Source organism: Aythya marila (genome assembly GCF_965140915.1).
Source record: "Aythya marila genome assembly, chromosome: 23".
NCBI classification, from domain to species: domain Eukaryota; kingdom Metazoa; phylum Chordata; class Aves; order Anseriformes; family Anatidae; genus Aythya; species Aythya marila.
In genome coordinates, this window is record NC_139064.1 from 3,802,776 (window position 1) to 3,830,686 (window position 27,911).

Genomic DNA, 27,911 nt, shown 5'->3' on the forward strand with positions numbered 1-27,911 from the left:
CTGTCCTCACTTGACCCCAATTAACCTCATTTGACCTTTGGAGCCGTTTTCTTTTGAGTCCACTTGTCCTCATTTGACCCCCATGTCCTCAGTTGACCCCAATTAACCTCATTTGACCTCTCAAGCCATATTCTTGAGTCCAGTTGACCTCAGATGACCCCCCCATGTCCTCACTTGACCCTAATTAACCTCGTTTGACCCTAGAGCCACCTTGCTTTGCACCCACTTGGCCTCAATCAACCCCCCAGACCCCTCCTGCCCTCCCCATAGCCCCCTACATCCCCACAGACCCCATACATGCCCCATTATCCAGCATCAGCGCCCACCCCCAGGCAGCCCCTGCCTGACCCCACAACCTCCATCAGCCCCTAGGGCCCACGGTCAGGGCCAACGGGGACCCCAAAACCCCCCTATAGGCTCACAGCAGGGGTCATGGGGGGCTGAAGGGGTCATGTACCCATTACCAGAGCACTGGGGGCGTGTTATGGATGTGGAAGTAGCCTTGAACTCCTTATAGATCCCCTATATAGAACATCGGGGATTAGTTTATTAATTATTTTCTATCTCCTGTAAATGAGAGGCAGTAATTGTAAGGCTTTTGGAGCTGTTTCGGAGGGGCAGGTGGAGGCTAACGGGCTCCTGCAGAGCAGGATTTGGGTTTCGGGACCTACCGGGCACCCTATGGGCACTGCAGCCCCAATTCGGGCCCCTGTTAATGTTTGGTAACGAACTTCTTAACGAGAGCCTCGCCATTTAATGGTTTCTTTGGGCTCGTCTCATCTCGTGGTTGGCTCCAGCAGCGTGTTGCACTCTTAAACCTTCCCCGCTCCCATTTTGTGAGCATCCCTGACCTTAATTAGGGTCAGGTCATTGTCTGGAAGCAGGTTGGGTGTCAGTGAGGTGTGTACGGGGCGCAGGGGACGGACCGAACGCCCCAAACTGGGCTCACAGAACCACCAGCAGGCAGCCGCTCTGCTACGACAAAGGGAATTTTATTGAAAAATAAAACTTTGTTTCGTTTTCTTTCGACTGACACAGGTGAAGGAAATCCCAAAGAAGCTCTTAGTGGGCAGCATACAAGGATGGAAACAATTAATAAATAACATTAGTATAACCTCTAAACATTAACAATGCACTTGCAAACAAACCGAGGACTTTAAACCAAGTGAACCTTAAAGCTCAGCTACTCTCTGTAAGAATATTTACCTTCTGTTTTTCCTTATTCTTTACAGATCTGAAAGGATTAAATACTGCTATTATATTTTATATTAATGACACTATTAGATTTTTTTTTTTCTTTAAAATAGTTCGTGAAAATCTCCACATTTTTAACACTGACATCATACAAATTGGTGTTTTCGAGAGAAAGAACGACCGCTCCTCCCCCACCAGAAATTCCCAAAAAAGATTTCCAGCAGGAGCTTTAAAAAAAAAAAAAACCACGCGTCCTTTATTCCCCAACTCACTTTTTTTTAACGCGGCACCTTCGGGAAAAGCGCCCTGGGAGTTGCATTTTTTTCTTGCTCGACTGAAAAAAAAAAATAATAATAAAATAATAAAATAATAAAAATAATAATTAAAAAATAATAATAATAAATTTACAGCGATGGCCCTGCCTCAAGGGATAGCTACAGTAAGGGGATCAGCCTAGTGCAGGAGGCGACGTGTCCCCGAGGCAGGGCGCAGCGAGGGGCGTGCAGGGAAGCAAATCCGCAGCCACCTGCCCCTCGGGATATGTCTCGCTGCAGATCCCACTCTGTCGGGGTGGCTCCGGGCACCCTAAAACACCAAAACCCCGAGCGAGGTGGCTGCCAGGTGCCCCAGCTCCTCCCCGAGGAAGGGTTTGCTGCTTGCTTCGCGCCCTGGCATGGCAGGTGGGGAGAAAAACGGCGGTTTTGGTAAAAAGAGCAGAGCTCGTTTTGTTCCAAGCAAAAGCAATCCTGTCCCACTGCTCTCCCGTCCTCGGCACCAGCCCCGACAAAACACTGCGGGCACCAGGCTGAGAAAGAAACCTCGGCAGCTGAAATGCTGCAAAAAAAAAAAAAACAAAAAGCAGGGACACAGCAGGAGTGAGAGCAGCCCGGCTCTCCTGCCCCTTCACCTTTCGGAGCTGGCTGCTCGGGCTCCTCCTTTTGGCAGGAAAGGCACGAGACGTTTGGCTTCTGCTTTTCTGAAGTCGCGTTATCAAGTTACCTCCTTCAGAATAAAGAGCGAGGAGGCGGAAGGGGGGGAAAGAAAAGAGAAAATGGCATCAGGCTCACCTTTCGGGAAGGAAAACAGGAAGGAAAATACGCTGTACAGTGCCTGGGCAGAGCCCGCTGCACGCCAGCGGGGCAAGCAAAACGCTCCCAGGTCGAGGAGGCAAAGCCAAGGCTTCGGCTGCTGAAATCAGTCTGAGAAACAGCGCACAGAAAGGAGACATGCAGGGCAGCCAGTGATACATGCCATGAAAATCGCCCTCCCTCGTCGCTAAGACCCACGGGGATGGCGCAGAGAGGGGTCAGGGCATCGCTGCTGCGGGCTCACGGGCTGTGCAGGACACGAGTTGAGGCTTTAGCTGCCGGATTTGGCTCTCCCACAGCCTTGGCAGCAGCAGCCCCGGTCTCACGCCACCCTTGAACTCACTCGGGCTGAGTTTACGCAGCAAAGGCGGCGCTGAAGCGGCTCCAAAAGCAACACGGGGCTGGTGGCAGCGCCGGGGAGAGCACGGAAGAGAGGGGAAGGGCCGGCAGGGCTGCGTCCCAAAACCTGCCTCGATGGATGGGCAGAGATCTCCCCAGCTCGCACGTTTCAGCCCCGGCCCTAAAATAGCAACAGCGAGAGCTGCACTGCAGGGATCCCCTTACAGCTTCAGGGAGCGTTTTGTTACGGACAGGAGGGGAGCGAGGGGCCAGCTCCTGCTTTTAAACCACCTGGACCCCCCCTGCATCCATTTATAAAGCTGCAGGTTTAGAGAAACCCCCCCACTGCACACCCCACAAACATTTCAGGCTTCATTTCCTCGCCAGCCGCGAGCTGCTTCCCCGAAATCTGGGCCCAGCTCCTGTTTTTTTTTTTTTTTTTTTTTTTAAAGGAAAATCCCTTGGAGGGATGCAAATAATTGCAGGACGTGCTCTGAAAGGCTGGCAGCCTCGCCGTGTACCCAGAGGGCTGGCTGTCCGTCTGTCAGGCCGGGAGCTGCATGTCCCTGCCCGACTGCAAGGCTCCCCCAAAGGCACCACGCTGCTCTCGCGTCAAGCCTATTATTTGGGGAGCTCAGGAGCCGCTCAGGTTTTGTGCGAGGAGCAGCTGAGCCCTGCCTCTCCGAGCCCTGGGATTGTTCTCCGAACACAAAGCGCCCCAGCTCCGCCCGGACACGAGCTCTGGGGACTCCTCGGAGAAACGGGAATGGAAAGAGGAGGCTCTGGTGTGAGGGGGCTACGAGGCTGCGACGGCCACCACGCAGTTCAGGCACAGCAAGCAGCGCGTCCACGTTCAGCAGGTGCAGCGTGCCGGGAGGAGGAGAGGTCAGCAGGGCTGCCACCGAGCCCCAGCGCTGCAGCACCAAACGCTCGAGGCTAAAAAAATAAAAAAAAAAAAAAAAAAGAAAGAAAAGGAGAAGCAGCAGCCAGCTCTTTGCTCTCCCTCGGATTCTTCCCTCCCTCTCCCACCCCTCAAAGACACGCGGGGCTTGCAGCATTTCTAGCAGCCTGGAATCCGAGGCTGCTGGGGAGAGGCCACGGCCGAGAGAAATCCAACGCCCGGCGCGGCCACGAGCAAAGCGCCCCGCAGAAGCCAGGCACGCCGGCTCCAGGAGCAAAGGGATGACCGAAATGGTGAGCAATAAATGCTGTCATTGTTACAGGGAGGAGGGGGACGCCACAGCTAACGGGAAGCAATCAGAAGGTTTCTCCCAAGGTCTCCTGCTTGTTCCCAGCAGACCGCGACCGCTCGGCCGCTCCGAAAAGCCCGAGCAGCGAGCAGGTCCAAACCTAGTACCATGAACCACAGGACACACCACACTGACCCGGTTTCTCAGAGCATTCACTTGGAATTCACAGCACAAAACACTCCCCCCGGCCTCCAGGGCATCGGTTCTGGGGTCCCTCGTGGCACCACCTCTCTCTACCAGCACCCCAAATCCGTTCTCTCACAGCCAAGAGGCGGGGGGAGAAGGACTCCAAGACGCACACTGTAGAAAAACACCGCTCCGCTTCCATTTCCTCCCACTGCTTTGAAATCTGGAACCACAAAAACCTGATAACTGATTCGGGAAGAGGCAGGGCTGAGCTCCGCACGCAGTCTCTAAAGGAACCCCCTTCCCCTTGGGTGCGCGGCCGCCCGGGGCAGCCGGTCCGCAGAAGTTGCAGGCGTCGGAGGTGATGTGCTATGTGGCCACGTGAGCAGGGGAGGAGATGGAAACGAACTCCCGGAGAATATTCTTGGCCATTTCGATATTGTTATGTGCAATGAGCAGCGCTTTCTGGATGTCCTGATATGAGTAGCCCTGGTTCATGAGGTTCTCGATCTCGCTGGAGAGCTGCAGCGACGCGCTGCTCCCGCTGCTGGCTCCGCCGGGCTGGCAGCTCCCGGCTTTTCGCTCTGAATTGATTCTCCGTGGCAGCGGCTTGGGCGGCCTTTCGGGAACTTGAGAGCCATCCGAGAAACCTGGAAGGAGAAAGAAACGCGTCGCTTCAAGGAAAGGCAGGGACTCTTGCTCGGAAGGGAGCAGGACTGACATCAGACTGACGACTGGCACTCGGCCGTGCCACCACGACCCGTGCTACCATCTCGACTCAGCCCCATCCTCCCACAGCACGGTGCTGATCAGCACCCGCACAAAAAGGAATGGATTAGTCACAGCTCCTCCGCCACAAGCTCTCCAAAAACTGAGTTATATCTCAGACCCACACACGAGCTCCTGCGGGAGCCCACCCTCGCCTCCTGGGGAACAAGAGGAGCAGCCAAAAATCGCAAGCAGGACACCAAACACTGCAGGGATTTAATTAGTGGCTTGTAGAGAAAATGCATTATTTACAGCGTTAATCCAATCTCTGATAATTTGGAGTCCTCGCCTCCCATATCCCTGCAGAAAATGTTTTTTCCTACTTTGCAAATGACAGGGAACTTCTCTGCCTGAATCTTTGACACCACCTTAAAGCGAGCTATTTTTGTCTGCTGAAAAAACCTCCTCGAGGTACTCAAGGCAGAGTTTTCTAACTGCTGAAGTGGTGTACAACACACACATCCTAGGAATGTCCAAACAATCCCTAAGACTGGCACCGCAGCCCCGTTCAGAACAGCAGCAGTCATCCTGGGGCCTTCCTGAAAAACTTCACCGAGAGCACGACGCCGGGGAAGGCTCCTCAGGACCCAAATTCATGGAGGCTTCCTCAGCAGCCACAACGCAGTTTGTCTCCCTGATCGTCACAGAACAAGCTCCTGACACATAAAAAGCTTTTTGTACGTTTGAGAGAAAGGACTGCCCACTCCTCTCCCCCAAAGTGTCTTTTGAAATGGCTGCTTCAGCCTGAACCGGCTCAAATTTCAGAGACCACAGGTCAATTTGAAAGGGCAGCCAGCAGCTCAGCTCTTTTGGTAAATGATTAAGAAACTAAATTGTAGGGCAACGTGTGTGAGAACACAAATCTGCCCAAACGCATCCCTTCCTAGCCAGGCTTCGGCAGTGGCCAGTAGCCAATGTTTCAGAAAGCTGCAGCAGCTTCCCAGGGCAGTAACAATCAGCATTTCAGCATTTCCTCAGCATTTTTCGTTAGCAGATCTCCATACCCTACAAAGCAGGACAAAAGCACTGTAATTTCAGGGTTGTATAAACAAAGAGGGGTCGATGATTAAGCCCCGTAGTTCATCTGGGAGCAGGATGTGAGCTCCCTCTGCCCTCCCTCATCCCATATTCTACAGACACGGTCACAGAGCGAGGCAGGGAGGAGTGGCAAAAGCTGACAGATCTCTTTGAGCTGATAAATTCTCTGAGCTGAAGAAGAGAAGACTTTGGAAAAGGGAACTGGTGAAGCAGGTGAGCAGAAGACTCCGTGGGACAAGCAGGCCTGGGTGCAGGAGGCTCTGCCTGCTGCCAGCCTCCAGAAGGAACAAGAGACTCGCCCCTCTCACTTGGCAAACGGCCGGAGGTTGCGACGTGCTGAATCCTAAACCCCCCACCAGGAAGTTTCAGAGCTTCCTCTGGTGCCCCTGAACGGTTGTAGGGAAGAAGCCAAGTGTTGCTTGGAAAGGCTTTTGGAGAGACGAGGCTTTGGGATTCCCCTGGACAGCGTCACCCAGCCAGGAGGACAAGATGTCCCCTGCTCCCCGGGGATGAAAAGCTGACCTTGCTGAGCCGCCGTGTCCTTGCTGAAGGAAACCCAAAGCACCACACGGGCCACTTGTGCCATCTGCTGGCAACAGCTGCACCCAAGCCTCTGAGACACAGAGAGTGCAAGGCCAGCCACCTCATCTTTAGCTTGAGCAGAGAGAAGCTGCAATATTCTCAAGTTCTTTTTCATGGCACAAGCTATATCCTGTGCCCCGTGTGACGTGATGCCTTACGGAGCAACCTTAAAGCTGGGAAAAGGCTTTGCTAACTGTGATTTAAATGTGATGTACTAGCTCTGGGATTTAAGGGAGTAAGGAAACGCATTACAAGTCGCAAAGCAAGCTGAACAAATAAGGATCGGTGTAATTCAGCCTTGCAAATCTGATTTTACAGCCTACCCACAAAATCCTGAGTCAGTGACACAAGTTTCAAGCCATCAGTGCACGCTACAGCACCCAGAGCACAGCTGTTCTCTAACCTGTCACGGGGTCATTCTCCAAAGACATTCGGCTGAAGGCAGGCGTGGCGTTGGAGATATCAGACAGTGTGCGACGAGCAATAGCAACTGGTAGTGGTGGTTTGGGGATATCGTAGCCATCTTCTTCATTTTCTGATTCTTCGGGGCCATTGCTGGCAGTGGCTGCAGCCAGATCCCCTTCATCTAGAGGAAGAGACACAGTCTGAGCTCTGGGACTGAACAGAGATCCGTCTCTCCAAGCAGCCTCTGCTCCTCTGCAGTCCATAAAAGCACTGACAGGACACAGAACGAGGCTCTGCTGCCAAAACCCCACGTTCAGTGGAAGCTCCTTCCAGAAAGTAGCGCTAGATAAAAATTTCTTACCATAGCTGTGGGCTGACAGCTGCTGCAGCTGCTTACAGCAGCGAAGCCCAGAAAACAAAATCTTCAAAACAGCAATTTTTTAAACAACTGTTGGGTATTTTTACAGCACATTCCAGCCAGGCTGCTCACCAACATCCCCACACGCAGCCTGCAGTGCGCAGACACAAACGCTTCCGCAGACATCCTAGCTACTTCACCAACAACAGCAAGAAACATTTAATTTACCCTAAAATGCTCTTCCAACTGGCACTGGGACCAACGCAGTGCATCCCGGGTTTATTTGGTGACTTTTGTGTGTTTTTTTCTTAGCACACCCACTCACCAGAAGCGTTGAGGGTCTCGAAAGCAGAGGGCACTGCTTGGGAGTGAATGTTGTACATCGCTTCGTACATGCAGCCATCCGCCTGCTGGTCGCACTCCAGGGCTCTGCAGGAGAGAGCACACATCTCCCTTCACACAGACAGCACTGGGCAGCCATCACCCAGCCCCTGTCACCGAGATTATCCACAGGTACCTGCTTCAAAATGTTCTGCCATTGTTCTGAGAGAGAGCATTTGTTCCCCTAAGTGCTCTAGTGATGCCTGCTGCAAGACAGCAGCTCAGCACTGAAGGGTTTAGCTGACACCACCAGAAAACAATCTTTTTCACAGAATTTTGCATTTCGGTGGCTGCTGCTGTTACCAGCAGAAGGAGGGGGAGGTTATCTAGCCCTTTTAATACTGTGTCAGGATTCTGCAGCAGAGCGGTAGCCACGTTTCATCTGCAGTTCGCTGCCTTAGTCTAGATCTGGTGAGCATCACTGGGGGAATTCAGCCAACACAGCAAGCGAAATCTCCACCCTGGTAAACAAATGTGCTTCCCCAGAGCTGCGAGGAGGAAGAACAGTACATGCAAACAGCATCTCACCGCAAACTCTGAGTCATTTCCAAAGGCATCTTCATCTCTGGTTTTTGTACAGCAGGACCTGGAGGCACCACTGGCAGCGAGGAGGGCGACATGTATTCGGTGTCCTCGTCGCTTTCAGACTGTTCCCCAGGAGGCAGTTTTGGTACAGGCAGTGGTCTGGAGGCAGAAGAAACAAGATATAAACACCAGAAAAACACTTACTGGAAATCTAATTAGCATCAAAGTGGCTTTTCAAACCCACAGCCGAGGTAGCAGTGCTATATTGATACTGCCTAGAGAAATAACCTGGCTTGTAGCTGCCCAGCTGCAAGGTCAAGCTGGCACAAGGTCATTACGAAGAGGCAGCTGACAGTATCACACACATCACCTGCTTCACAGGGCACATTTACAAAGACCAACTCAGAATTAAATTTACAGACGAGCTAAAGGTAACCGTAGCCTGATTCCTATCGCCACCATCCACAAATCTTCAGGCTGCTGATTTCATCTGCTTTCACCTAGGCTGTGTGCTTTGGATAAATAATCCATCAGAGACTGAAACTAAGGCTTGACAGAGTTATGCCAAATTCTGTCCCTGGCACCAGCACGCACAGAGACCTACAACGACCCTCATAGGGAACAACATACCTGGCAGCTAAGGAGTAGATAGCGTTGGCAGAGGAGGAGGGTTTAATTTTGGGGTGCTCACACTCTGAGGTTGCTGGTGGACCGCTGTTCAAGCTCTGAAAGAAAAAAGGCCAAACAAGGAATTACAGACACCAGGTTGACCAGTGTAGTTGCAAAACTGTTTGCTGGTCATCCACCTGGGGATGGATGTCAGCCAGTCATCAAATTCTTGGGAACAAAGCACCTTCATTTATTCAAAAGCATTTGCTGACACCTTAGAAACCCACAGGTTTTGATACTTTTCCCTCACTGACAGCACAAGCACAGTTTTTCTCCTGTTGCCTTCTGCCTGTTTACACAAGAGCCACAGGATCTCTTATCTTTCAGACTCTAATGACTTTGCGAAATTCAGCTGAATTGGCCAAAAGGCCAAAATGTTAATAGGGAAAAGAGGAAAAGGATGCAGACAAGCATATATACAGAGACAGAATGACAACTGCAAAAGTGTCAATTGTGTCAATTCCTTAGACAATCCGGCTAAAAATGTACTCGCTTTCAATTTTCAAGAAAGCTGGAGGTTTTAAAAGGAAAAGGTAGGCAACAGGGATCAAGGGAAGCAAAACTGCCTGTGATTTCTCTTAGAGAACAGTATGTTGGACTACTAAGTTACACCTAATTAATAGGAACAGCCACAAATTTAACTCAGATTTTACTGAGTTAAAGTAACCACTGTTTCTGTGTGCATGTTTCACAGGACTGAATCCTGAGAGGAGGAAATTACACTTTTTCACCAGGACAGCTCCTAACGCAAAACATTCTCAGTTTTTCAAAATTCAAAGGTGAACAGTGATCATAACATTGTGGCTCACGACTGCTCAAAGTCTTCCCATTACTCTCCCTTGTCTGGCATTCACCAGGTTCTCTCCTTTGGCACAGGAAGGCCCTACTCAGATGCAGATGAGAACAGGGCACCTTGGAAGACCTAATTCCTTAAAACCAACCTTCACCCCCATTAACTCTACTCACCACTTGGTTGTCCAGGCTGAGCGTGCTCCCAAGCCGATGGCTCTCAGCCCTGGAATCCATCTGAGAGGGCAAGGAGAAGGGAAGCGAGTGCCTGTTCGACAGTTCCCTGCCGGTCCAGTGGTCCCCGGGGCTGAGAGCTGAGGAGGGGGCTTTCGGGATCGGCCGGGAGGGCCACGGATCCCCCTGGCGGGTGGAGGGCACGGGGGGGGGCTTGTCCCTGGAAGGACAGTCCCCTGGAGTGCAGGGCAGGGGCCGTCTCTGAGGCCGAGCCTCGGTCCCGATGGAGTGGGGTCTGTCCGGAGGCGGTGGCGGCGGCAGGTCGCGGAGCGTGGGTGGGATGGGCAGAGGCTTATCCTTGTGGAGGGTGCCAGGAGCAGCCTGGGAAGCAGAAGAATGCAAAAACAGGGCTTAACAAAAGGGAGTCCGGCCACGGAACACAGAAAGGTGGGAGGTGGGTGGCAGGAGGGCGAGGTCTGTTTTTGTTTCATCTGTTTTTTCACTAGAAATTATCTCAACGGATGTGGAGTGATGCCAAGTTAGCTCTCCAGGGACACCTTCCCTACAAGCTTGTGGAGACAACACAGTAATTATACGCAGCTACAGCTAGGCACTAAGCACTTCTGATTGTCCTTCTTGAATTAAAAAAAAAAAAAAAACACACAAAACAACTCAGAGCATCATTGGATTGGATTCCACATAAAGGAAACTCATCGTTTCAAAAAGCTTCAACTGCGCGTCGTTTACACGAGTTACTCATCAGTCAGCAAGTCAAAGAAATCACTATTTTGCCTTCAGGGATGTCACACAGAATGCAGAGGATTTACCCAAGCACTCTCCTTCCCCCCTGCCCCACCGTCTGGCAGGGCAAGGAGTGTGTTTTACCTTTGAGGAGGTCCCAGGGCTGGAAGCCCCAGGCGGGTTGGACACTCGCTGCTGCAAAAGATCCAGTCGTGGCGGCACGGGAGGGAGGGTGGCCTGCGGGGCTACCGAGAAGGGAGAGGGAGGACGCTCGACCTGAAAAAAAAAGACCAAGAAAATCAACGGATGACAAAATCCAGCAGAACTCCTCTTCCTTGGAGAGGCTTTCAAGTTCAGTGAGTTGTGCTGGCTCCGGTATCACGGCCGGTAACAAATGACTGCACTGATGCCAACCACACAGCAGCAATCGAAGGTAATTTCACAGCACAGCTGCGTTTGTCTTGCAGCAAGCCTTGAGCATCACTAACTGGCTTAACCGTGGCACAAAACCACAACTGCACACTTAGTGGCACAATAAAGGACAAGCTGTTTTGCTGGAGTAACAAACCCGCCTTGCCGAGCCCACAGCAGCAGCAAGCTGCCTTTCTTTCCGACACGAGAGGGCGTGATCTGCTGCAAATCCTACTCACCACTGCAGGCACCGCTGTGCAGAGTACCTTGACTGGTGTCATGGCTGTTGCAGCAATCCTCAGTGTGCAGCAAAACCTCCATTTTTGTCCCTCTTTTTCTACCTAGCAGAACCGTGCCTCTTCTCCTTCTTATCAAGCTTGTTTCACAAGCAAGGTGAGCACTACGTAACTCTGAAAACCTTTGCACAGGTTTGAACTCACTGATTGCCAGCAAATAATGGCGTGCTAGCCCACTGCAAACCACAACAGGATGTCACAGCGAGGAAGCTGTGCTTTGCTTCCCCAAGTTATGTACACAGAAATAATCCCCAGGACTCCAGCTTACAGTATTTCACAGGGTGGAAGCTAAAGAGAAATCTGACCATAGGGTAACCAGCGCAGAGCATTCCTTGTGGCCAGAAAAAGCAGCCTATTTAGAAAAAAAATGTGCAGGGAGGCTTAAAGAATGCCTGTCACGAATGGCAGTGAGTTATCAGACCTTTATTTATCAGACACCATATAAAAAGGTGACAGACAAACTGACTCGCTCAGCAAAACACCCTGCCCTCTACCCAGTTACTCATCAGGACCTTGGGAAGGCTGTACCTGGTCGGCTGCATTCATCGCTGGGGAAAATGGAAGAGCTTTTGCTAATATGGGTGAAGTATGGCTAATAAGTGAAAAACAGCACTGCTAAGCACGCAGAGAAGTGTTACAGACCCAGACCTCACATTTCCATAGACCCAGGCAGCCTTTTCAACCTTCTAAGGGCTGACAAACACCCAATCTTTCAAGGCAACATACAACTGATCAAAGTGTGCTCGCTCCTGCTTCACAGAACAGCGTGAGCTGCACTGACAGCACCCAACCTGAATCCCTATTTACCTCACCCTCCTCGTATTGATTAAAATCCCTCCTGTTTTAAGGTCTGACTACCCTCGCGTGCACAAAGCACCAAGACCACATCCTCTCTGATGGAGAACACGCGGCCTCTGTACACGCTGCCACATCTAGCACACCAGCAGGCGCCCTTACTTTGGTACCAGCGAGTTCTTTCATCATGAAGAGGGAATCATCGGCTCTGTCGTCGTCGTCATCATCATAGTTGGGTGAGGGAGTTCCTTCTGCCCCTTGCCGTGACAATCCTCCTCCTCCTCTGGGGTCAAACGGGTCTACTACAATCGGTTCCGTGCCTTTGATTTCACAGCGGCAAAAAGGGCAGCCCTGGCCTTCTGATTCCTTCAGGGAAGAGGAGAGATCTGTTACAACCACCCCTGAGATGCAGAGATTAAATACACGGGTAGTATACAGAGACTTTTAAGCCTGCTTTTTCACAGGTTTTGTTCAACCGAGGGGAAGAGGAAGGCAAACTGTGCTATAAAAATGGAGGATTTTCTGTCTGGAGCAGAGGAACAGCTTTTTAGCAAGTCCTTGCACTTCTTGCCTGTTCCTGCACTCAGATCAGGCATCTGCCCACCTTCTCCCTGGGCAGGTGAAGCTGGCATTGGTATTTCCTCGGTTACACTCCCTCCCCTCCATACCTGAAGGAAACTGAACAGTTTGGGGAAGAGGAGATACTGCTTCTGTAAAAAAGCAACTTGCCTCACTCAGATAAACAAGAGCCAACGCCTCACCTGCCACGCAGTGAGACAGGACGTGCACATCAGGTGGCCACACGGTTCGATCTTCACGTCCTTGTCGTTTTCAGCACAGATTTTGCACAGCTGGAACGTGGAGCCCATCTCGCAGTACAATTCATATTGTTCCTTGGAGAAAGACAGACAGACAGTGTTGATACTGTACAACGACGTGCAAGAGTTATCAGAGCTACAAGAAATCCAACAGAAGACGTGCAGGACAAAGTGAATTCCCAACACAAGAACAAACTGCAAAAGAGAACAGAAATCTGCAAAAACTTCACTGGGATTTTATGTGCTGGATATATCCATCAAGCTCTGAAGAAAGCGGGCTTCAACTTATACCAGATCCTTATTGAGGTTTCCCAAGAACAGCCTGGGAACTCAGGGTTCAAGGGCACAGCCACGGTGAAGAGCACAGAAGAACGAATATTTTGCAGAACAACGAGCGTAACAGGATGGGATAGAAGGCTTTGCTCACCTGTGTAACTTTAATGTGGTCCTGAGGTGTGGGTTCACACAAGCCAGTCAAGTCAGGATTCTGATTCCGGCCATCGGGAAATAAATAACTGTAAGCAGGAAATAAGAGTGAGGGTGAGAACCAAGAGGAGGAAATTCAGGATACTCTGAGTTCTAAGTAAGTTTTGGAAGAATATTCCTACCAGGCAAAACCCAAACATGCCATTCTTTAAAATAAAAGGAAATTCGTTTCCCTTCCTGGGAGCAATTAAACACGAGGTTACGGTCCTAGTTTACGATTCTTAAATCATCCTGCAGTGAAACTGGCACAGCCAGTGTAAGAAAACTGAGCCTGTAATAGCAGCTGTGGTAGCACAGGTTAAGGAACCCACTGCAGAAGAATGTATGACAAGGGAAAGGCAGGCACACGCTCATCGTCTGCTGCTGCAAAGGACAATGCAGATCTCCAGTGCAAATGATAGCTGAGTACTCTCGAGTGCCAGAGCAGTTAAGCATATGAATTATTCCACTGACATCAATGGGACTATTCACTTGCTTCAAGTGTTTTGCTGAATCAAGGTCTAAATAAAAAGGAAGAGCTGAGAGATGTCCAAAAGGGGGCTCGGTGATGTCAACAGTGATTGCTTGACCTCTGCAACACGCTGCCTCTCCTGAGGACACAACGTGTGATGAGCCCAGCGCGCGCATTTTACCATTCAACTGACTTTCAGGCCTTACCACAGCGTTAAGATGGATAATTCACAGGAAAAAAACACCCAAAGGACAAAAACTTGTTATTGATAAGCTACTTACAAGCCTTCCCTGAAGCCATCGATCAGTGCTTGAAAAAGGGGTTTGTTGTGGGGGATTGTCTGAAGGATGTTCCCATCTGCAGTGACGTAGCCAATGGCCCACTGACCAAGTCGTGTGCAGCTCAACCGGAAAATGTAACTGAAAACACAAAGAAATTCCAGTTTAGCCTGGAACGGGCAGAAACGACTCGATGTCAAGTAGGCAGCCTTTGTCTGGTTATCTTAGGACATCAAATAAAAACTAGGAGGAAGAGCTGGACGATTTACACCAGCTTTTCTCACTCTACCCCCAGGCAGACCAAAGGAGAACTTTGCAATCTGACACCAAGTGAGAAAAGCACCCAAGCACCTGGCGCAGTGTGAAACGAAACCCAGGGTCCACAGCAAGAGAACTCAGCATCCTCATAATCATTTCTTTCAAATTAACTTAAGAAAAAAAACAACAGACTGCACAAGGTTTCCATTTTTAAAAGCAGCACAGAACTAGAGGTGCACTCTTGTGCACCCGTCGTTCAGGGTCCTGGCCAGCCCCCAGGTTAGTTAAAATTTCTGAGGAAGGAGGACAGAGACAAACCCAAGCCCAATAATTCCTCCGCCAGTGAGTAATCCGCGACGTTATCGGGAGCCATCAAAAGGGCCACTGCTGCCAAGCACCAACCTGCCAGGTTTGTGAATGAATTTCTGAAGCCGGGCTTTCACCTCATCATAGGTTAGGAATGCCATATAACCAGGGTGAGTCACCGCGAGGCTATTCCAGTTCCTGAGCAAAGAGGACCATGGCTGTAGAGAGAACAAAGAGATGTATTAGCCACACGCTTCTAAGGGGCAGCAACACACGCGATATTCCTTAATAAAAGGGGTCAGTTAAAGCATCAGGTTTCTTATCCCACCATAAATCCTGCAGAGGAACTAGAACCCGTGTTTTCCTGCACCAGCCTTAAGGTTTGAAATTCTCTCATCAGCGATAAAAATATCACTGAGGACAGAAGTTAACCAAAATTCCTTTAAAAAACACCACGGGAGAGGTCACTGAGGTCACAAAAAGACAGCTCGAGAAGAGCTACCAATACGTGCTGCTTCTGCAGAGAAAATTACTCATCCCTGAGCCAGTGATGGAGACAGGAATCGCCTAAGATTATGCACAGGACCAGAAACCATGACTAGTCGGATGCCTAACAAAAGCTTCCTACATGGCCTCAGGAAAGTGATCTCCCCTCTCTGTCTCAGTTTCACCGTGTGTAAGATGCTCGTGACTACTCCTCAGCCACCTAACCTCACCTGGGTGTGGCAAGGACTGCTGCTTAGGCTGAGGTTTGAGTACATAAAGCAGCACATACAAGTTAAATATTCCCCAAAACGATGCCTGAAAAGTCACAACAACAGTTGGAAAGCTTTCGATTCGGAGAAGTGTTTGCGTGTCCGAATTTCACTCAGTTTTTCCAAATTTCTCAACTTGCCTAAGGTGCTAGCTCTCCCCAGGAAGCTTGTATGTATCTCTCGGAAATCACAGCGGCTCTCAACTCGCTCTTTATGTACCAGAGCTGGAAAAAGTGCTGAATGAGATCAGATGCATTGCAACACCGAACATGGGAATTTTTCATCTAGACATATCTTAATCACAACCCACCCTATCACATGGGAAAAGGCAAGCCGGAGCCAAAGAAGTAAGTGTTTGTTCTTGTAAATACCCAGTTGCACCATCAAAAGCTGCGTTTTAGAGCTCAGAACTATTACAGACCGTGGGTTACAGTTTTACCTACTATTAATATCCCCGCAGTAACATAAACACTTCTTGCACGCAGAGCACAAAATGCGTCTGCGACATCCTGGCTGTGTCAGTTCAGAAGGGAGGAAGCACAAATTTCCATGCTCCTCGTGCTCCATCCTGAACATCCCCCCACGGAAAAGAAATCTAACACGAAAGAAAAGGGCGCGAGGAAAGGCAGACTGATAAACTCAGCTTCGCATTTCCTGGCTAACAGAAGTTGTGTCAGGACTTCAGACTAAAAGTGACCTTTGAAAAGGAAAAAGTGATTCACGGGAGGATGCTGGATGTGCCTTGCATGCAGTTGCAATTTATATTTAGACGTTTTCTTCTTCAACCAGAAGTATCAAACGCTTTTACTGGTTCTAACTATTACCAAAACTGGACGGAGGATGAGGGGTAAGACGACCAAGTCCTTTACAACATAAGTAATGTCATTTTAATGTGCAAAATATGGTTCATCTCGGGAAAAGAGTCTGACCTGAGGCACTAAGGTACATTTCAAGTGATCTGCACTCCTCAGTCCTTACCTGAAACAGTCGCGTGAAGATATCGAACTCAAACACTGAGATGTAGTCGTTGCACGTCAAGTCGATCGTGGACTTCAGGGCCATGGCTTCCAGCCCCGAGCTGATCGGGTGCACCTCGTGCAGGGCTTGACGGAAACTCTTCCAGGGAACGATGGTCCTGGGGAAAAGCAAGCCAGCTGTAAATGCTGTGTGTCTGAGGACCACCACGTACCCACCTCGTGAGCTTTATTTGTGAGCAGACGCCTCACGGGAACAGAAGAGAGGAAAAAAAAAATCAGCCCCAAGAGATTTACTCCCATAATGTGAGCAAAAGGCTTCTTGGCACTGAGGGAAATCAACAGCCCAGCACACGTTAGCCAGCTTTCTCTGCGTATACACGGTTCTGGGAGCTGACGTCCCTCTCTGCTTTCTCCTTCCCCTTTTTCTGCAGTGCTATCACGTCAGCGTTTGTACAAACCACGGGCTGTACGCAGCACTACCACTGGGTAAGAGTTTCAGAGCAGAGAAAGGAGTCAGCACTAAGCAGAGCCCTAGACAGTTAAAACAAAAAAGCTGCAACTCTCTAACCAGGGATTAACTGGAGAAGTAAGATAACCAGAAACCCAAACAGAGGCTCCTGTTTAAAGGAGTGTTTCCTTTCTTTTAAAATATCAGAGTAGAAACCTGTTGTGAGCACACCTAGCTACAGGTAACTGTGGTACCCGTGAGTAAATATCTCGCTGCTTTTTGTTCTGACAGCTCCTAATTAAACCCTGCACGTGGAATGCCTCCGCTGGAAGGCAGTGCCCAATTCCATCAACTTTAATCCCCCAGCACTGCTGGGGACACCTCTGAAGCTCATTCCGTCGGTGTTTTATTGGGTACAAAAAACTAAAAGTGACGTTTCAACAGTCTGCACCTACACACACGTTGCTCTCAACTTTCTCCTTCATTCTACCTTAACAGAGCCATTATGCAGACTGACAAAAGTTCAGAGGAACCTGAAGAAAGGTGACGAAGTGATTGGAAAGCCTAATCGGAGGGAAGATGAAAGAATTTAATTGAGTGGCTGAGCGAAAGGACAGCTAATAGTGGGGGCATGGTAGCCTTCGGAAGAAGAAAGCAGATTATTTTGCATAGTTCGTGGAGCTCCCTTAGAAGTTAAGGAATTAAATTAAGGAGAGGAGCATTTAGGCTTAATAAGCCAGGGAACCTCGTGACAGTACCACAGTGTCCTAGGAAAAGTGAAGGACGGATCACTTTGCACATTGAAAACAAGACAGGACAAAGAAGTGGAAAACAGAAAGCAGGAACAATCCTGTACCCAACCCGAGAGAGTGGACCAAATGACCTAATGGGTCATTCCCGGCATTAATTTCTCTGATTAACCTCAATAACGATTCTTCTGAGTCACCAACCACCACTTTTAGAGGTGTCACATCCGTAACGTCGAGCACAGCCGGAGACTTACTTCTCCCCAAAAGCTTTCCTCCAAAACTCGGCAGCGTCTGCCTTGGTGATCCGGAACGTGTCCCCTTGGAAGAGGCCGCTGGGGAAAATCCCTTTGAGCTCTGCCAGCATGTGGCTGAATATCAGGGACAACTTGGTCAGGTTACGCCTGCAAAGGATCACAGAAAGAGAAGTTTCTTTTAGAAAAGTGACCGAAACGGGCAGAAACAGCACCCACTGCATCTCCAGAAGCAGCTCAGCCCCAAAACCCTGTCCTACAAGGGACTGCTTTTCGGGTGTTCACCCAGCACCCATCCAGCACACGGAGCTGATCAGCAAGGGCGGCGTTTCTTAGGGCATTTTCCACCACGGCTGCCTCGCAGGACCTCTTTGAGGCAGCCAGGCTATTTCCAAGGCAAATTCCCCCCCGCCAAAAGGAAACAAAACTCAGAGAAAAGGGAAGGTCCCAACGCTTGGGGTTTCCTTCCGAATGGGTAGTGACCCTCCCCTAAAAGCTGGGGGTCAGGGTGCTGAGCCCAGGGGTGTTAGCAGCTCAAATCAGCCCCCAGCCCCTCTCTTTCACCAGTTCCTCCTGTTCTGCTTGGAGCAGCCCCAAATTGCTCCATCTTGGGCATTTTTCAATCCTCCTTGTGCCAGACGCGCCGTCCCAGCTGCAACACCTACCCCACAACCTGCTCCTGGCCTTTCTGCAGCTATTTCCCCCAGACACCTGGGCTCGGGTCCCCCAGCTCCACGCCAGGCTTCCACGGAGCCTAAACCCACCCAGAGGCGACTTTGCTCGCTGTGATATGTGCCCGTGTGCTGCGAGCCCTTTTTCCACACTTTGACCCAGCCCACAGTGCCCAGAGGAGGCTTTCCATGCCCTATAAAAGGCACACGGGACTCAAAAGCATAAATCACCTCTGCCAGCAGCTTCCCTCTCTCACCTTCGCTTATTCCAGCGCGCTTTGTGCTGTGGCTCAGCAACGAGAGCTGCTCAGTGCTCGCAGAAGGTGCCGGCTTCCCAGCGAGGGATCCTGCTTTGTGTTACCTCCCACGTGCCCAACGCCAGCAGACCCCGAAAATGACCCCGAGTGAAAGCACGAAACCACCCGGCCGCTCTCCTGGAGGCTGCTCCACTCGGCAGCTCTCCCACGGACACGCGACGTGTTGGAAAGCAGCCACAGGATTCGGGCGTTTGGCTCCAACACCCCCAAAAAGCTTTCTTTGTTGCTCACCAGGCTGTGTTAGCTAACAGGAGAGGGGCTGTCGGGGAGCCCTGCTGCACCTCAGCTCCAGTCCTGCTTCATCAGCCTGTCCTATGGATCCACACTGGAATCCCTCACCTGCCCTTAAAGGAACTTTATTTAAATACAAATGAAAGCAGCAGATAAGGTCCCACGTGTAGGAAACACCACGCGAGCCAAGGAGCTGGATGAGGACAGCGAGGTGCCAGCTCCCCACGTGAACGCAGCCGCACCCCAGCTGCTCCCTGACCGGGGAACCCAGCCACACAGCACCCCACAGCGCTGCAGGGCTCAGTAACTCCAGCTTTTGTATTCCTCTTCCCAGCAGCAATCCCCACAGAGGCTCAGGTGAGGAGGCAGAGCCCCAGCTGATCCCTTGGAGATGATTTAATGGTGAGCTCGCAGCCCAGCGTGGCCCAGAAAGAAGCCCAGGGGTCGGGGTCCCATTTGTTGGGGTCCCCTTCTGTCCCCACAGCGCATTTGGCTAAGAAAAAAACAGAAAAATTGCAAAGCAGAGGTCCCAGCCGTACAGCCCGTTCCCCCAGCCCTCTTCTGAAAGCTCTCACTTGGAGAAAAGGACAGAGAAGAGGACAGGTTGTGGCCGTGGGGGGAGGAAAAGCTGACAGCAGGCTGGTTGGAGTCATTGAACGCATTCACAACTCAGGCAGCAAGAGGGATGGAAGTTGGTTTTACTCAGTTTATGAAAGGGGAGGCTTGAGCTAACAGCAAAAATGACTTCCCTACACTAACACTGAAGCAATTTGCAGGAATTAAGTTCTGAACCATCTCCGTGAAGGGTTGGTGGGCAGTGTGTGTGCAGCCTCAGCCAGGAAAGGGGCCATGCCAAGCACCTTGCACAGCACCAGCAGGCCTGGCACCCTTTAAGTTAGGCAGGCCGGCAGCGATGCAGTGCTCCAGGAGGTGAAAAGTGGCTTATTTCCTTGAAAGGAGTGAGCTTCTTAGCTTGAGAAGTCACCATGACTTAGTGTAAATGCTGAGCTGCATCTCCAAATAACAACAGGAAAGCAGGAGCCAGCTTGCTCACACAGCACCCAGCTGCCAAACCTGGGCTAAGAGAATATTTCAACAAGTGCACTCCTTTATTTTAACAAGCCACGTTACACGTTTGTTAACGAAGACACACCAAGTAAACGCTGGCAATTACAGTGACATTTACAGGCTGCACTGACAGACACCCGTGGTTATTGGCACATCAGTCACGACGATGCTGTTGTGTGCTCAGTACCACCAGCAGCTGTCCTCACCTCGTTGCTCCAGCATGCAGAAATAAGCATTTTCCAGAAAATACGGCAATATTTTCAAAGAATGGCTCAATGACCAGAGCTTCCCACGTGTTTTGAGCCCAGCAGCCCTCTGTTTCTTACAGACTCGCTGCCCCTTTGGAAAACTTGGAGCTGAACAAGCAGGAGCACAAATCCCACCAGTACTGGTGCCCAGAGCTGAGCCTCAGGCTGGGAACCGCTGCCCTGGGCACCTGAATGCCCCTGGCTGTGTGTGGGATTCAAACACCCACCAGCCAAGCGTTTTTGGCACCGTTCAACCATCCCAGGGACCACAAGCCACAGCAGTTGCTCCCCTCGCTGCTTGCGAATAAGCCGGAGGCAGCACCTGCAGCAGCTTCAAAGGACGGGCGGCGTGTTTTGGGGCTGGGCTTCGGTCTGGTGACAGAGCAGCAGCCACGGTTTGGGTGGGATTTCCTACGCTCCCCCGAGAGCCGTTTGACACACACGCAGAGCTCTCAGCACCTCGTCAGGTACTGAACCAACCACACATCATGAGGGGAAGCTCAGAAAGCCAACCGTTTTTCCACTCCGTGCAGTCACAGCTGCCCTCAACACCGTGCTGCCTTGACACTGGGCTCGAGGCTGTGTCTTTAGGTGCCCAGCGCTTCTTCATCAGCTCCCCAGGCTGCACAGATGCATTCCTCAGCTCTCCATCCTCCCTCTGCTGCTGTGGTTGTGGTGTTCTGTTCCTGGCTGGCCGTGCTCCATGCATCTCGGTGAAGGCAGGAGCCAGCCGGGTGCTTCCAGCACTCACCCCTCCTCACTGCTGCTCCTCCCCGAGCTGATTTTTCTTTTCCCATTTCCTGGGCAAAAGCTTTGCTCTACGTACGGGCTCAGTCTTGCAAAGCCACTACTGGCAGATGGAAGGCTTGAATCACAGCGTTGGCACCTCCAGCAGCGAGGCCATTAGTTAAACAGCTTCAAGTGACCAAGTCACCCAACTGGAGCAGGACTCCGACACCATCCTTACCTCGAGGCCACGGGAAGCCAGCACTGCCACTTGTGCCACCGCCAGCCACAGCTTTTGTTTCCTTCCAGCATCTCTCAACTCCTCCCCAGGGCTCTTCACACGCAGCGAGGAGGAGACCACCCCAACCGGGTGATCGATGGGCACAGCACCGTGCCATGTGCCACGATTTGGCACACACCCCACGGCTGTGGAGCTGTTTCACTGCAAGCAGGCTACAAAAAAGCACTGTACAGAAGGAACGAGGAGCTGCAAGAAGACAGCCAACTACAAAATGCTTCATTGGTTTTGAAGTTGTAGTGCACACTCCTTATTCAAGAGCAGGTTGGCAAATTGATTGTGCATTTGCGCTCCTGCTGGCTTCAGTCAAACCTGTGAACACGGGGTCTGCACTAAGAACATTCAGCACCCCTAGGGATCGGCTGCTGGCAGCAGATTCTTCAAGGGAAGCTAGGACTTGAACTCAGCCACACCTCCATGGCCCTGAAACAAATAACAGTGCTCAGCTGCCTTGGTTAAACCCCAAATGCCCCATTCCATACAACGGAGTTGATGTACAAGTCAATTCTGACAACTAAGAGGGTACAAAACTCAAATCAGAGCGCCTGAGTTACTGTAAAACCATCCTACTCAAAACTTAAGTGAAGGCTCTTCACATGTAAGCTTGGCTGCTTAGAAGGGCACGACCCAAAGTTGATCTCACAGCAAGAAATGCAATCTCAGTGCACGGAAAAATGACTACGAGCATTTCTTCAAAAAATGCAAAGCACGCTCATTCAGTCTCATGGAAAATTAAGGAAAAAAAAAAAAAGCATTAGAGAGGATGTGGGAGGATCTGAGAACTTCACGCTAACTCATTGACTCCAAGTCAGGGCTCCTAAAAGCGATGATGACGCAGTTTCTAATTGTTTTTGTTTTCGCAGAATTAAGAGCTGCACCTCGGACAACTCCGCTACACCACTTCCTTTCCCCAGAAACGCTCCGTTTAGATGGTAAAAGGAGGACAGCTGACTGCCTTGGAAGTGAGACGATTACTCAGACTGAGGTAAACCACTCCAATCGCTGTACTATTCCTTGCTACTGCTGAAAATTTCTATTTTCCCCAAAAAAAAAGTCAGAATCCAAAACTTCTTGCAGCCTCACAGCCCAATAGCACCCCACGCTGAGCTGCAAACACACCGTAATTATTTCAATAGCAGAGCAATTAATGCCTGCTTCTCTGTAAATCCCACATCAACAACTCTATTGATGGATACAACCTCCTTCAGGACCTGGACATTCTTCTCAATATGAGATCATATTAAGTCTCCTAGAGGCAAAAAAAACACAACAGGTTATTTACGTTATTTTACAGGTGAGGCAGCTGAAGCACGGACAGTGCTGGAAACCAGAATTACAGCTGGGGAATTTCTAATCCCCTATCGTGTGCTCAGCACTGCAGAACGCCATCCACTAAGTACTACTGCAAGACATCAGAGGAGAGGGTAGGGAACTTTATCTCCTCCCACTTCTGGGGTTATCCTGTAATTAATTGCACAGTTACCAGATGACATTTAGGAAACAGGCTCAGTACCATACAGGTATCTGGAAGTATATGCTCCTGACCTTAATAATTTGAAGCAAACAAAAAACCACAGCTTTTGGGTTCTGCAAACAGCTGGTATTTTTTTTCCTGCAACCACCTTCCATATTTGAGTTCAAAAAAGTCGGCTTTTTTAACAAGCCCCCAACAAGTAAAAGGCACGTTTCAGAAACCACAAAGGCAGGAGGTTATCACACGACACATGCTTTTCAGATGCTACCAGCTATGCACCAGACAGCAGCAGTTAGCCTCAATGCGAGCAGCTAGGTGGCTGCACCTGGCTCCAGAAAGCACAACTGGATCTGATATCCGACAACCACACCAGCAAGAAGTTTTCTGTGCGCTCCTCATGTTAACACGAGCCTCCAGCCTGCTCACATCAGCAGCGAGTCGAAACGCTCGCGGTGATCCCAAGCTGACTTGTACAACGCAGACAGCTTCAGAGTCCTCTCTGCACAGTAATCAGCTTTAAAAATAGCAACAACGGAACTACTTTCAACAAAACGTGCAAGACAGGAAGCGAACGAAATTCCATTTAACTATTGCTAGCTCAACAGAAGCCACCCCACAGGGCGGCGCGGGGCTGCTGATCGCAGAAGGGTTCCTCCCCTCCTGAAACTGCACAGCAGGGCCAGCAACACAGGGGCTGTGGGGTGAGGCACCCTCACCCCATGTACCCCACAGCAGCACCCAGCTCGAGGCATCGGGAGGCACGATGGCAGCACAACCTCGTCAGGAGTGCCTGAAAACGCCATCTCAGATCCTCACCTGCTCAGCATCTGCTCCAAGCCCGTGCTGATGCTGCTGGGAAGCCTCCCCCTTCTTTTAAAACACAATTACGTGTTATATTCACTGCCAGAAATGCAATAGTTGACTACTGAAAGGCGCTCTCTGCATGCAGTACGCCTTTCCATTCCCATCAGAACCAGTTGCAGCTATAAAGCACAAACACTATTTTACATTTTTAACGAGCTAGACGTCTGTCAGCGTTGGGAGGGTAAAGAAAATCCCTGTTTTCCTGGATTTATGTATTATGGAAAGTACTTAAAAGAAAATACTTACTTTGATCTGATTAGTGGTTTTTAAAGAGCTCAACACATCTGATTAGTGGGGTCTTGAAAGAGCCCTGAGGATCGACAAGACAAAGGGCAGCCTCGCGCCCAGGTATCAGCGTAATTTGCTGACCTGATAACGGGGGCTACACAGCAAAACCTCCTGGTCATGTATCTGTACCTGGGCTCTTCAGACTGGAGATAAAAGTGTGTATTTCTGGGGCTATGTGCTACAACCGAAGGGAAGGAGGAGGCCCCAAACCCTCATCTCCAGCCCAGGGCAGGCTCCGTACTTGGCATTTGGGCTCCGGCCTCGGTTGTCACAACGCAGCCTGAGACTCCTTGGAGGCAGCCTGTGAGCTCCAGCATCCCACCCCAACCCACATCCTGTCCAAACACCAAAACTAATGGATTTCAGGACACAAAGACTCCAGCACAAACAGCCAGCTCCAGCGCAGGCCTGCTCCCCAGGCCGCAGCCACCGGGCCCGCAGCAGATGGCCGAGAGCTGCTGCCACCTCCCCACTCGTAACCCCGGTGTCCCCTCCATGGGTGGCAGCGAGTGACATTGTCCCTGCACGTGGGTGACACGTACCGGGGGGCAGCACAGCCCTGCTGTTAGATGGGACCAAGCACTGCCAGCAGCTCACACCACAGAAGGCCCCACCATGACGCACTGAGGGCCATGACCACGGTCCCCTTCCCATCAAAGGAACCCCAAAAAGTGCTGTCTTGGCCCTCGGCACGCAAGCCCAAGAAACACCACACAGTTGCCAAGAAGCAGAATCAGATTTTTGCCAGCTCTGAGAAACCTAGCCACGCTTTAAAAAATAATTACTACCAGCTAAACAATGCACTTGGACTCTCAGCCACAAAAGCAAGTCCGCAGAGTTAGCCTTCTGTACAACTCCCCAAGTCTATAAGCTCTGAAAGCAAAGAAGCTGACAGGAATAAGAAGTTTACTTCCTTGTTGTGCAGTGATCTGGAAGGTTACCTTTCCCCATAAACTGATTTTCAAGATAGTGGTCCAATTCGATGCAAAGAGAACTAAAATGGCTATGAATTTACACCAATTATGCTAAGTCTTATCTGAGTTCCATAATTATCACCTAAACCAGCAATTGAAAGCCAAATTAAAGAGAAATAATTTACATTCCACTCTCCAACAACATTTAAATGATAATGAATTTCTTCTTGGGTAATAAGCAGTTAGTTAGTGTTCATATGCTGGAGCTTGGCAAGGAAACCTTTCTTGTGGGCAGCTTTGGAGCCTGTTCTTTTCTTTAAGATGTTCTAATTTAAATGCAGATGTAGACTTCACCCTGATGGGTTTTGTTAATAAAAAAAAGTCCTAGCTGCATGAGGAGGAAGTGACAGAAGGAGGACTCGCATGCACCACTTGAGTTTCGTATTCTGTCACATCTTTTTCGCTGGACAGAAGTGTGTCTGTTAGCTCTCCAAAATACGCACCCAGAGCACTAACCTCCCCCAGAGGGCTTCCCTAGTTCACGGCATAACACAAGTCTTCTCCAACTTTTTCTCTTTAAATTCCAGCATTTTTTTTCCAAGTCATTCTTCATGCATTTCCTTCCCCTTCAGCGATACGCACGGTCATTTCCAGTAGGCATTAAATATTGGTCGCTTTTTCCTGTGTGAATTAGTAAAGTCTTCATACTGGAGCTAGAGAAGGATACGAAATCCTGCTGAGCCAGCATCCCTTTAAGACTGCTGTCAGAAAGACAACAGCTAAACACAGCCTAGCTCCCCAAAACCGTCTGCATTTCCACGTTACATGGAGAGGGCTTGTGACATTCCCTGCCTAACCCCATTTTCTCCTCTGCGGATACATGAATTTTGTTAACAGTTTGGTTCCCGAAGCATGCCAGCCGAACGAGCAAAATAACTTGTGCTATTTCCTAAACATCCAGTCTACATCCTGAGTAATGACTTCTCCTCAGCCTTTCACCTACCCCCACCCTCCCGCTTACATAACCACGTTCTCACATGGAAACGCTCGCGAGGGGCTGACCTTATTTAGAAAATAACTTCTGAATTTTCCCTTGTAACAGGCTGTGTTAACATCCTCGGTAGAGCTGATTCCATGGTGAAAAGGAGGTTCTCCACCCTGATTCATCCTCTCTGAAGGAGCAGAGGATTCCGCTCCCAGTCTCCTCCCAGCAAGTTATTTTCCTGCCCTGCCGCACGTAGTGTAAATAATCTAGGTACAAGGCTGCAAGGAAGCTGCTGCTGTGAGTAATTTCTGTAGTAGGGCAAACTGACACATGGCAGCTCCTCTCTGCAAGGAAGGGATCTGGACAAGTAAAAGCTTTCTGTAGTAGAAACAATAAAAGGACAACCACCGAGTCCCTAAATTAAACTGTAATCAAGAGTTCAGGCAAGTTGAGCATGGTCAGAGTAGTGCCACAGCACTGTCAGTCAGTGGCACTACTAGCACACTGCAGGAAAAAGATATGCATGTTCAGCCAGTTTTTGTTACCATTATTTAAAAAGTAAACTCAAGAAACTCAGAATATTTACAGGGGTCACAGAAGTCCCATTTACCACTGTAGGCAGCCCAGCACGCTACTCAGGGCTAAGCTCGGGCACCTTTCTCCTTTGGGTGCAGACCTGTTAATTGTCCTTTACAGAATTCCTTTTACTGCACTGCTTCAGCTACACAGGCTACAAATGTCACCTCTGTGTGGCTTTTTATTTATTTTAAAGTGACAAGTCTCACGTGCCTTGTGCAGCACTGTGAACCCATAAAGAATCCAAGCCAACAGTTTCTGAAATGTTTGTGCTCCTCCAGAAAACCTGCTACTGACTGAATGACTTACCTTTGGCTCGTGGCAAACATACAACAGAATATTAAGAAGGCTTAACTCCTGAAATACCCCTTGCTTCCAATCCCCAGCCCTGCAGATGTTATCATTTGGGCCTACCAGATGCCCAAACCTACAGTCTGGTTTTCGAGGGCACGCTGCCATCAAGCAGGGCAACCAAAACAAGCTCCCAAACCGTCAGTGCTCTGCAGAACAGCACAGTGCCCCCACCAAACAAAAGCTCTACTCGGAAGTCACCACGTTGAATCATATCTGCTTGCCTACTCGGTCTATAAACAGAAACAAGAAGTTACCACATGCACTCAATTAGTCAGGAAATGCACGCAGGGCTTTAGAAGCACCCTCAGCAGCGTTAATTTTGAAATAGAAATGCAAGTGAGCCACAGCAGAATTTGAATAGCATCTGTCGAGCTCTCCTGATACAAGAAGCAGGCAGGTTCCCTTTGCTAAAATCGCAGGAGGAGGTCGTGCAAGCTCACAGCAGTTTCTGGGGAAGGCCTGGACATCAAAACCGCAGGGCTGCAGAGCCAGCGAGGCTGTCACAGTCCCAGGAAAAGAAATCAAGCCATTGAGTGCTGCTGGCGTTGGAAGGCGTGCTAACGGTGATGTTAGCCACAACAGGAGGCTGCTTTCAGCACAGCGACTGTTAAGGTATTACACAGGAGAGCTGCATTCACTTCTAACAGCCCCACGATTGCAACAAGGCTGAAATTGAAGGAACAAAGACTCACCCACATCCGCGAGCGCTCACACGAGCCTCTTCGAGCCCTGCTCTCAGCACCTCTGCCTCTCTGCTCTAGTTTCAACATCAGAGGGGAACACATCCAGGCCTCTGCTCCTTGCAAATACACCCTGAAACTTTCAACATGCAAACGCAATCTTATTTGAACTTCTGGGCTTTAAATTAAGCCTGCCTTAAGCTGGCACCAACCAGCATCCATCTTACACTCCCACACAGCCTACCCAAAACACACAGACCACAGTGTGCCGAAAAACTGGACACTATGACACACATCTTGCAGCATTCGCAAGCTCTCAGGGCAGCACAAGCAGCTACAGGACACGGTGCCCCGCAGCCCTGCTCCACTTCTGCCTTTGCCCACCGTGGAGGCACAGGCTGCAGAATCGCCGAGAAGAGGAAATGCACCAAGATTGAGACATAATAAAAATAAAAGCTGGATGCTCGAGTGATTGAGACAAACCTGATCCTACAGCTGAAGGAGACCTCGC

General features: G+C 50.1%; 1 protein-coding gene across 3 annotated transcripts in view; it reads right to left on the reverse strand.

Moving 5' to 3' along the window:
- Positions 1–975: 975 nt before the first annotated feature.
- CBL (Cbl proto-oncogene) overlaps positions 976–27,911 on the reverse strand; it is a 35,632-nt gene continuing 8,696 nt past the window's right edge. The window contains exons 3-17 of one of the 3 annotated variants that reach the window (XR_014318969.1): positions 17,710–17,856; positions 16,260–16,416; positions 14,623–14,744; positions 13,966–14,103; positions 13,175–13,262; positions 12,691–12,822; positions 12,092–12,295; positions 10,572–10,703; positions 9,690–10,067; positions 8,685–8,779; positions 8,058–8,213; positions 7,474–7,577; positions 6,789–6,971; positions 4,237–4,647; positions 976–1,528 (exon numbers count right to left, since the gene is read on the reverse strand). Coding sequence is in view for 2 of the 3 variants with exons in the window: in XM_082777882.1 (XP_082634008.1) it covers positions 4,367–4,647; positions 6,789–6,971; positions 7,474–7,577; positions 8,058–8,213; positions 8,685–8,779; positions 9,690–10,067; positions 10,572–10,703; positions 12,092–12,295; positions 12,691–12,822; positions 13,175–13,262; positions 13,966–14,103; positions 14,623–14,744; positions 16,260–16,416; positions 17,710–17,856 (2,317 nt within the window). In the remaining variant the exon portion in view is untranslated. Of the gene's footprint in view, positions 4,648–6,788; positions 6,972–7,473; positions 7,578–8,057; positions 8,214–8,684; positions 8,780–9,689; positions 10,068–10,571; positions 10,704–12,091; positions 12,296–12,690; positions 12,823–13,174; positions 13,263–13,965; positions 14,104–14,622; positions 14,745–16,259; positions 16,417–17,709; positions 17,857–27,911 lie in introns of all 3 variants that reach the window. The other 2 variants (XM_082777882.1, XM_082777883.1) reach the window with 2 other exon arrangements.